General features: G+C 44.5%; 1 protein-coding gene across 1 annotated transcript; it reads right to left on the bottom strand.

Moving 5' to 3' along the window:
• Window positions 1-9,936: 9,936 nt before the first annotated feature.
• LOC127312938 (Bowman-Birk type wound-induced proteinase inhibitor WIP1) lies at window positions 9,937-10,670 on the bottom strand. Its single transcript, XM_051343477.2, has 2 exons — window positions 10,508-10,670; window positions 9,937-10,385 (listed from the first exon to the last, which is right to left on the bottom strand). Exons 1-2 carry the CDS (start codon window positions 10,581-10,583, stop codon window positions 10,192-10,194), a joined length of 270 nt encoding a protein of 89 aa, XP_051199437.1. The 5' UTR covers window positions 10,584-10,670; the 3' UTR covers window positions 9,937-10,191.
• Window positions 10,671-10,883: the final 213 nt, after the last annotated feature.

The raw sequence follows: 10,883 nt of genomic DNA on the forward strand, positions 1-10,883 counted from the left end.
CAACCCTGCAAGATATATGCAACTCCACACACTTGCGCACGTAGCCGCCGACCACGAAGTGGTAAGTTGCAATCGTCTAATTCCCAATGGAACAGCAGATCACACAAGACTTTTTCAGGATCTACACAATATCAAGCAATATGGTGTAGGGATTCAATAGTTTTGCTAGAGCAAACAGCTAAGAACTAGGGTTTATCTTAAACGTGGTCTAAAGCAGCTAGGGGGACGTCCTGGGCACTTATATAGGTGTCCGGGACGAGTTCTGGTCGAAAAGATACAAAAATAACCGACCCAGAATAGATCTGGTCGAGACAGACTCGGACGAATCCGGTCTGGAATCCGGTCAACCGGGCCAGGGACCGGGTCGGCCGGTCTAGCGTCCGGTCAACCGGGCGGCAACCGGAAACCTCGCAACTTTCCGGTTTTTGCCCGGTACGATGCGCCCCTTCCGGTTGGCGACCGGTTGGCGCCCGGTCAACCGGGCTGAGGACCGGACCAGCGATCACGAGGCCGGTCCGACCGGGTCTTTGGACCGGCCTGGACGTCGTCTTCTCCTCTCGCGCATGCCTCCCGCTCCTCCCTCGCGCGACCATGAGATATCTTCATGTCCAGCTCCATGTCCAGCTTCACGTCCATCTTGACGTCCGTCTTCATGTCCAGCTGCTCCTCTACTCCTCGTGCGACGCTCGTCTCCTCTTGATACCTGATGATACATAAGTAATAGGACTTAAGCAGTATAAAGTTCTCATCAATCAAAGTACCATTTAGAAACAAGTTCACCTGTTGTTTAAGTAGCTTCGCACGAGCCCTTGTAATTGGTCCAATCCGAACTTCATTGGACTTGAGCTTCACAGCAGGTTCAACTTCATTAATCAATGACGGAGGTAATGGTGTAGTAGGGATGTCCTCATCATCTCCCCCCCCCTTCAAAAGGCATCGACCTCGACGCTCCAAGGTCTTCTCCGTCATATGGTGTCAAATCAGCAACATTGAAAGAATTACTGACACCAAACTCAGCAACTGGAAGATCTATCGAGTATGCATTATCATTGATCTTGGCAAGCACTTTGTAAGGACCAGCACCACGAGGCTTCAACTTAGACTTCCGCAGCTTCGGGAACCTATCCTTGCGAAAATGTACCCAGACCATATCACCAGGCTTGAACAACATCTCTTTGCGCTTCTTATTCATCCTTGCAGCATTGCTCTTGCCTTTCGTCTCGATCAACTCTTTAGTCTTCACATGGATCTTGCGCATAAAATCTGCCCTCTTGGATGCCTCCATATTAACTCTCTCATGTATGGGTAAAGGCAACAAGTCAAGTGGAGTAATGGGTTTGAAACCATACACCACCTCAAAAGGACACAACTCCGTGGTAGAATGTACCGCCCTGTTGTAAGCAAACTCCACATGCGGCAAACACTCTTCCCACTCCTTCAGGTTCTTCTTGATCATGGATCTCAACAGTTGTGACAAGGTTCGATTCACCACCTCAGTTTGACCATCAGTTTGAGGATGACAAGTAGTACTGAACAGTAGCTTTGTCCCTAGCTTTCCCCAAAGTGTCTTCCAGAAGTAGCTCATGAACTTCACATCACGATCAGAAACAATAGTCTTCGGGACTCCATGTAGTCGAACAATCTCCCTGAAAAACAGGTTAGCAATATGCGACGCATCATCACTTTTGTGGCAGGCAATAAAGTGAGACATTTTAGAAAATCTATCCACTACCACAAATATAGAATCATGGCCTCTTTTAGTACGCGGCAAACCCAACACGAAATCCATACTAATATCTTCCCAAGGTGTAGTAGGTGCCGGTAACGGAGTATACAAACCGTGAGGCTTCAGCTTGGACTTGGACTTGTTGCAAGTAATGCACCTCTTCACATACCTGTCCACATCCCGCCTCATCTTTGGCCAATAAAAGTGATCAGCGAGCATGAGTAGCGTCTTCTCACGCCCAAAATGACCCATCAAACCTCCAGCATGTGATTCCTGCAATAAGAGCAAACGCACAGACGATTCTGGAACACATAGTTTGTTAGCTCGAAACAAGAATCCATCATGTATGTGATATTTATCCCATGCTTTACCAAGAGCACATAAGTGATATGGTTCAGCAAAATCATGATCCGTAGCATACAAATCACATAGCACCTCTAATCCAGGAATTTTAACATCAAGTTGAGTTAATAGCATATTCTTCCTAGATAGAGCATCAGCAACAATATTATCTTTTCCTTTCTTATGCTTAATAATGTATGGAAAAGACTCAATGAACTCAACCCACTTAGCAAGACGCCTATGCAAAGTAGATTGGGCTTTCAGATATTTCAAAGCTTCATGATCAGAATGTATGATAAATTCTTTTGGCCACAAATAATGTTGCCAAACCTCAAGAACTCTAATTAAAGCATACAATTCTTTATCATATATTGGATAGTTCAACTTAGCACCAGAAAGTTTCTCAGAAAAATATGCAATTGGGCGACCCTCTTGCATCAACACACCACCAATTCCAATACCACTAGCATCACATTCAATCTCAAATTGCTTATTGAAATCAGGAAGTGCAAGCAACGGTGCAGAAGTTAACAATCGTTTCAGTTCATCAAAAGCATGATCTTGGGCAACGCCCCACTCAAATGCAACACCCTTTTTAGTCAATTCATTCAAAGGTGCAGCAATAGTAGAAAAATTGGGCACAAAACAGCGATAAAACCCAGCTAGACCATGAAAACTTCTTACTTGACTCACAGTCATGAGAGTAGGCCAATTTTGAATAGCTTCAATTTTAGACACATCTACTTCTACTCCATGCTTAGAGACAACATAACCCAGAAATATGACCTTATCTTTGCAAAATGTGCACTTCTCAAGATTACCATAGAGTTTACTATCACGCAACACTTGCAAAACATGTCGAATATGTATAATATGATCAGATTCATTGCGGCTGTAGATTAATATGTCATCAAAATACACAACCACAAACTTGCCAATAAAATCACGCAAAACATGGTTCATCAGTCTCATGAAAGTGCTGGGTGCATTAGTTAAACCAAAAGGCATTACTAACCACTCATATAAACCAAATTTTGTTTTAAAGGCGGTTTTCCACTCATCCCCTTCTTTCATCCTAATTTGATGATAACCACTACGCAAATCAATTTTAGTGAAAATAGCAACACCACTCAATTCATCTAGCATATCCTCTAAACGGGGAATAGGATGATGATACCGAATAGTAATGTTATTTATCGCTCTACAATCTACGCACATACGCCATGTACCATCTTTCTTAGGAACAAGAATAACAGGAACAGCACAAGGACTAAGGCTTATGCGGATATAACCTTTGTCGAGTAGCGCTTGTACTTGCTTCTGTATCTCCTTCGTCTCTTCGGGGTTCATTCTATATGGTGCCCGATTGGGTAGCGAAGCTCCGGGAATCAAGTCGATTTGATGCTCAATACCTCGCAATGGTGGAAGTCCTGCGGGTACCTCATCCGGAAACACGTCGCCAAATTCCTGCAAAACATTAGAAACACCAAGAGGAAGAGGGGTCATGTCGTTAGAAACCAAAACCGTACCCCTGTACAAGAGCACAAGAGGCATGGCTGTAGGATACTCACTAAATTCTCTCATGTCTTCTTTGGTGGCTAATGAGACTAAGGAATTCACTCTCTCACTTTTCGTTATATCACTCACAACATTACAATTCTCTCTCCTATCTAAAGAAGCATCCTCCAAGTTGACTTCAACTTTCTGACGAGACTCATTGACAATTTGCTGTGGTGTCATAGGCTGTAAATTGATTTTCTTGCCCTTGAACTCCAAGTGATATGTATTAGCACGGCCATTGTGTTGCACAGAACGGTCATAGAGCCAAGGCCGTCCCAATAGTAGGTGACACACCGTCATAGGAACGACATCAAAATCAATGCAATCCTTATACGGTCCAATAGCAAACTCAACACGCACCATGTGGTTTACCTTCATCTCACCATTGTCGCTCAACCACTGAATATAGTATGGATGCGGGTGCGGTAGATACTTCAACTTCAGCTTGGTACATAACTCCTTGCTTGCTAAATTGCGGCAACTCCCGCCATCAATAATGACCTTGCAAGCCTTGTTAGGACCAACTAAAGCCTTTGTTTGGAACAAATTGCAGCGCTGAGTAGATGCACTAGGCAACACATTAAGAGCACGCTGCGACACAACAATGGTGCGAGCATCAGACGGATATGCATCTTCACCATCAGTGTCATAGTCATCATCTTCTGGAGCATTAGGATCAACATCATCTCCAGTCTCATATTCATTGTCCTCATTGATAATCATGACTTTGCGGTTAGGACAATCTCTCTTGAGGTGACCCTTGCCACCACATGTATGACAAATCATATCACGGTTACGCGCAGTAGACACATTAGAGCCACTCGTACTTGCAGCAGATTCGGACTTCTTTGTGTTAGACACATTGGAGACCGGCTTACTAGGCGGAGTAGAGTAAGGTGCGGAGCGCGTCGAAGGCGTCGGCGCCGAAGATGGTGCCGCGCGGGGTGTGAAACGCCCAGCTCCTGTAGTTCGACCTTTGATCTTTGCTTCGTCAGCCAACTGTGATTCAGCTTCTCTTGCATGATGTAACAATTGATTCATATTGGTGTAGCTGTAGTGACGAACAATGCCTTTGATATCATACTTCAAACCGTTGAGAAAACGCTGCATTGTCATCTCGAGAGACTCACAGACACGGCCACGCTGCATAAGCATCTCCATCTCCATGTAGTATTCATCCACAGTCTTCACACCTTGTCTCAATAGAGTCAGCTTATCATATATATTCCGCAAGTAATTTGTAGGCACAAAGTGAGAAGTCATCGCCTCCTTCATGGCACGCCATGTGCGTATAGGTTGCTCACCATCCTCGTCTCGGTTACGAACAAAAGCATCCCACCAACGCAAAGCGTAGCCATCAAATTCAGAAGAAGCAAGCTTAATATTCCGATCTTCAGTATAATGTGGATGTAAGCTCCACAAATTCTCAATCTTCAGCTCCCAAGTGAGGTATTATTCAACATCAGCTCCTCCTTCAAACTTGGGTATAGAAAACTTGGGCTTACCCAAACCATCTTCCTCATCTTGTCCACGACCATTGCGGCCAAGTGGAGCCCAACCGCGAGGACGATTACCACGTGGCGCACCACGAGCATTGTGTGCGTCATCTTGAAGCTCAGGATCTTCGTCATATTCTTGTTGTTGTTGCGCGGTCAAATTCTCAATAGCCAAACGCAAATCAGCAAGACTGTGTTGAACATCCGTCATTTGATCTTGCATTGTAGTGACGGTCACATGAGTAGCATCCAACTTTTGGGAGATCTCTTCAACCTTCCCATTAAGCACATCATCCTGAGCGCGGAATTCACGTCGCATCTCATTACGAAGAGCCTCATACTCCCTCCATGTGATGATATCAGTAGCACTCTTGTTTTCCTGGTTAACAAGTTTATGATCACTAGCAGACATCGTTAGTAGATTAGTGCACTAAATCAACAATATATGGTGGTACTCTCACAACTCACTCAAAACTGATAAGAAAAGGAAATCTTACCGTTCCAAAGTAAATTAGTGTTGCTTATCACTTGTAGTAACAACTAGTGCACGGATGTAGCGAAGCGAATATCAAGGGTATAAGAACAAATCACACGACAAAGCAGGGTATATGTGGGGCTGTAGGTAGGCTACCTATTTGCACCAATAACAAGCTCTAGCGCTGACCGTAGACAACCAATGATACTCACACAAGGCGATATAATGGGGCAATGCAACTATATGTAGGAAACGTTGCAATGCACAAGAGAGATGCTAGCAAAGCTCAACGAGACAGGCACAAGATTGCTCAACTACGGGTGCAGTAAAGTAAACTTAGGCCTTCACTTGATTCAACTAGCACTTCACTTTTCTTTTTGGATTTTTCTTTTGTATAACACACGCAGCTATGTAGCTCTTTTTGCTTCTTTTCAATTTTCTTTTTTTTTTTGATTTTTTGACTCAACTCCTTGATAACACGGCCAACAGAAATATGCAAAGCACCGATAACCAAACGAGCAGCCTGTCGAGCGGTAAAACTAGTCTCTTCTGGGGAAGTTCCTAGTCACTTTATATCGATAGGCTGTGTCTATGGTTGGGAACAAGCACACTGTACGCTATGTGGACTCGGAGTAACAAAAACTGACACACTATGATAAACTAGATGATAGAGAAAACACAAACCCTACCAATTCTACTAGATGAAAGATAAAGATACGCAAAAACAACTACGAAAAGCAACTAAAACTCGAAATTAGTGCAATCTAAGGCTATGGAAAACCCTAGCCCTAACTTTTTATGGCTTTTTCTGGATAGGAAACACTCACAAATCAACTATGGGGTGGATTGTGGATGGCTTACCGAGGAAAACTGGAAATCTGATACCAAGATGATATGGGGTGGCCCGATCTTCTCAGTAAGCAACAGTGGTGATGATGATCACGGGGTGATGGCAGCGGAGAAACACGATGATGAAGTGGATGATAACTTGTATGACGCAACGAGATCTCTCGATTGGTCACTGTCGCCAATGCAACAGCTCTCAACCCTGCAAGATATTCGCAACTCCACACACTTGCGCACGTAGCCGCCGACCACGAAGCGGTAAGTTGCAATCGTCTAATTCCCAATGGAACAGCAGATCACACAAGACTTTTTCAGGATCTACACAATATCAAGCAATATGGTGTAGGGATTCAATAGTTTTGCTAGAGCAAACAACTAAGAACTAGGGTTTATCTTAAACGTGGTCTAAAGCAGCTAGGGGAACGTCCTGGGCACTTATATAGGTGTCCGGGACGAGTTCTGGTCGAAAAGATACAAAAATAACCAACCCAGAATAGATCTGGTCGAGACAGACTCGGACGAATCCGGTCTGGAATCCGGTCAACCGGGCCAGGGACCGGGTCGGCCGGACTGGCATCCGGTCAACCGGGCGGCAACCGGAAACCTCGCAACTTTCTGGTTTTTGCCCGGTACGATGCGTCCCTTCCGGTTGGCGACCGGTTGGCGCCAGTCAGCCGGGCGAGGACCGGATCGGCCGGTCTGGAGGCCGGTCTGTCCGGGTGCTGGACCGGCCTGGACGTCGTCTTCTCCTCTCGCGCATGCCTCCCGCTCCTCCCTCGCGCGACCATGAGATATCTTCATGTCCAGCTCCATGTCCAGCTTCACGTCCATCTTGACGTCCGTCTTCATGTCCAGCTGCTCCTCTACTCCTCGTGCGACGCTCGTCTCCTCTTGATACCTGATGATACATAAGTAATAGGACTTAGGCAGTATAAAGTTCTCATCAATCAAAGTACCGTTTAGAAACAAGTTCACATGTTGTTTAAGTAGCTTCGCACGAGCCCTTGTAATTGGTCCAATCCGAACTTCATTGGACTTGAGCTTCATAGAAAATATTTTTAAAAGAATCACTAGGTGGAGAGGGAAACTTCTATCCTCTGGTGCCAAAAGATTCTTATTCAAGCATGCCTAGCTAGTATTCCCATTTACTTGCTTTCCTTCTTTAAATTTCCAAAGTGGGCCTTACATTTAATAGAGACACAGATGGCTAACTTCATGTGGAATGATGAAGTAGGCAATCGCAAGATTCACTTAGCTAATTGGCCTTCCATTCTGTATGAAAAAGATTTTGGAGGTTTGGGAATCCCAAACTTGCAAGATTTAAATATTTGTTTGATTGGTTCATGGATTAAAAGATACATCCAGAGTAAGGAGGCTTTGTGGAGGAAAGTTCTAGATGCTAAATATAATACAAAGAATCCGAATATACTATCATGCCATGATCTCCAACCTTCCACATTTTGGAAAGGGGTTATGTGGGCATCGAAGGCAGTAAAATTTGGATATAGATGGCAAGTTGGTAATCGTAGATCAATAAAATTTTGGGAAGATATCTGGTTTGACAATTCTCCTTTGCTACTTAATTTTGGTATTTGTATTTTGTTTCTAATCAACAAAATAAAACAATTTTTGAGATCTGAGATGGCCATGAGATTAGGGGTAATTTTAGAAGAACTTTTACTGATGATATGATGAGTCAATGGTATGAATTACTGGAGTTCTAGATCCATTTCTATCTCCTAGGAAGAAGATAAACTTATTTGGCAATACAACTCTTCTGGGGTTTATTCATCTAGTTCTCTATATACTATAATCAATTTTAGAGGGATTATCCCTGTATATCTACCTGTTGTGTGGAAACTTAAAATCCCCCAGGATTCAAGTTTTTCTCTGGCTCTTCTCTCAGAATAAAATCATGACTAGAGATAATATGAGAGCTAGAGGTATGCCAAAACCTATGAAATATGAGATGTGTGCTAAATTTGATACAGTATATCATCTTATACTTTAATGTATTGTTGCTAGAGCCCTTTGGGATCTGTTTGAAGAGGTTTTTGACGTGCATGTATCCAATTTTGAATCCATTGCAAGTAAATGACTTTGTAATAAGAAATTAATGCATTATTTCAATGTAGTTTCCTCTGATGTTCTCTGGGGTTTATGGCTGAATAGGAATAATCTTGTGTTTAACAAGACTACATGGTTTAATGTGAATAGGTGTGGCGGATGGTTTTTTTCTCCTTCAAGAATGGAAGAAACCTTTCAAGGATCTAAAAAATGGAAAAAACACTCAATTCATGGACCTGCTGTTGGCCAATTTGAAAGCTCCACTATGCCTCCTCGTGGGGTAAGGTGCCCCTCCTTCGACTGGATCTCCACCTGGAACTCGAGCTTTGAAGGGCGGGCGACACTGACATACCTCCTGGACAATCCTGGTGAATCTCACAAGATTCATGTGGTGACGTGATCGAAAACCAGTGGAATGTATTCGAGGTGTCGTCAAGTGTAGGAGCAAGCTCAAAAGTTGGCGCAGGGTCCTTTCTCTGTTTTGTAACCTAATTAGTTTGAACTATCCTTTGTGCTCGTTTGTTGTATGATGTGGTATCCTTTTATTTTGCTGGCTGGGATGACAGTTACTTCCCCAGCAAAATTAAAATGCCACACATCAAAACTGTTTTAGTGTTGTTTTTTCCTTTTCCTGTTTTAGTGGTGGAAAACTATTCTTTCCCTGTAAAAACTTGGCTTCTTTTCAATGAAATGGAGCTGGGGAGATATCCCTGGTGATTAAAAAAAAATCTCGAGAGAGAAAACATGATAACACCGCTGAGGACGGTGTGATACTGATATCGTCGGCACGCACACAGAGCCGCACAGGCGCGCACGATGACTAGATCTGCTCATCTTATCGGATCATTATTTTTGGCGGAACATATGGTACGCCATGTTCCGAGCCTCTTTAATCCGTCAATCGATCAGTACTTCTTGTAGGGTCCTCCGCAGGTGCCATCAATGGAGCTGTTCATGTTGGCGCAGCGGTACGTCGTTTTCGGCTGCAAATAGGTACGCCCGTGGTATTTAGGCACATCAAGGTTCCTAAATATTGTACGCCGGTGGCAAATAGCATCGGTTTTTTGGCACGCCGACGGTAATCGTTGGCTTGTTTTCCTAGTAGTGAATGGTAATCAAATCACTTGCTGCCAACCCCTCACCTACCACCCATGCCAGTAACCAAATTAAATGCGAGGGCATTCCTATGTCGGTAACAACCAAACAACATAGTACTACAACCCATCTACAATCCATGCGAGCAACCAAACCAAAATTGAAAGTCGTTTTTTTTTTTTTGCATATGGGGAATTCACTCAGGACCTCCTAAAACCTAAGCCCATGCAGTTGACAACCTGAAATCGTGTGGTCACCTTTTGCGGTAGTATTTGGCAAGTGAACTGGTTTTCATCTTATTAAGTAGATACGCACATACGGTAGCAGTATAGCACACAACACAACAAGTGTTTATTAACGGAGGATACAACACGCTTACACACAACTTAATTATAGTCGAGCATCGACATTATTTCTCGAGAGAGAAAGCACACAATAACAACGCTGCCACGACGTCGGTGTGATATCGTCGGCACGCACACACAGCCATACACGCACGATGACTAGATCTGCTCATCTCGTGGGAGCATTATTTTTGGCGGAATATATGTTACGCCATATTCCGAGCCTCTTTAACCTGTCGATCAGTGCTTGCAGGGTCCGCCACAGGTGCCGTCGACGGTGCTCTTCATGTCGGCGCAGCGGTACGTCGTCTTAGGCTTGGTCGTCACCACGCGGCATTGCGAGCAGCCCTTGGGGCACTTGGGATGGGCGTCATCGCAGACGTCGACCCCGGAGAAGGACCTGCAGTTGTTGCAGCACTTGGGGAAGAAGTCGGCTGCAGCCATGGGGATAGCATCACATCAGCTAATCAGTAGTAGCTCAAACGAGGAGAAGGCGATCGAAGAACTTGGGACAGAACGAATGAATAAGCAGCAGCGATCTACGACGGCGGCGTACCGTTCACGTGCGAGAGGATGCCCATGACGAGGATGGCCTGGAGAACGAGGATCGCCACGAGCTTGGTGTTCTTCATCGTTGCTACCTTCTTCTGAGCTTTTGGATCGTGGAATGATTTGTGTCGTAGGCTGGTCAGGTGATGGGCAAAGCGGCAAATCAGCTCTATATATAGCGGTGGATCGGTTAAGCGGCATGATTGGCCGCCAGGCTGCGATCGGGTAGGTAGGGAGATAAGATGTTTGACTCCTTGCTTGGAAAAATTGGACTTGTTTTCCTTTTCTCATAGGCGGCTTGGATTGTTTGGTGTGCTTCCCTCACATCTATTTGGATCAGTGGGTTGGATCGGCCGCGCGAAGAAGACGTCTGTCGAACTCGG

Source organism: Lolium perenne, chromosome 1, assembly GCF_019359855.2.
Source record: "Lolium perenne isolate Kyuss_39 chromosome 1, Kyuss_2.0, whole genome shotgun sequence".
NCBI classification, from domain to species: Eukaryota; Viridiplantae; Streptophyta; class Magnoliopsida; order Poales; family Poaceae; genus Lolium; species Lolium perenne.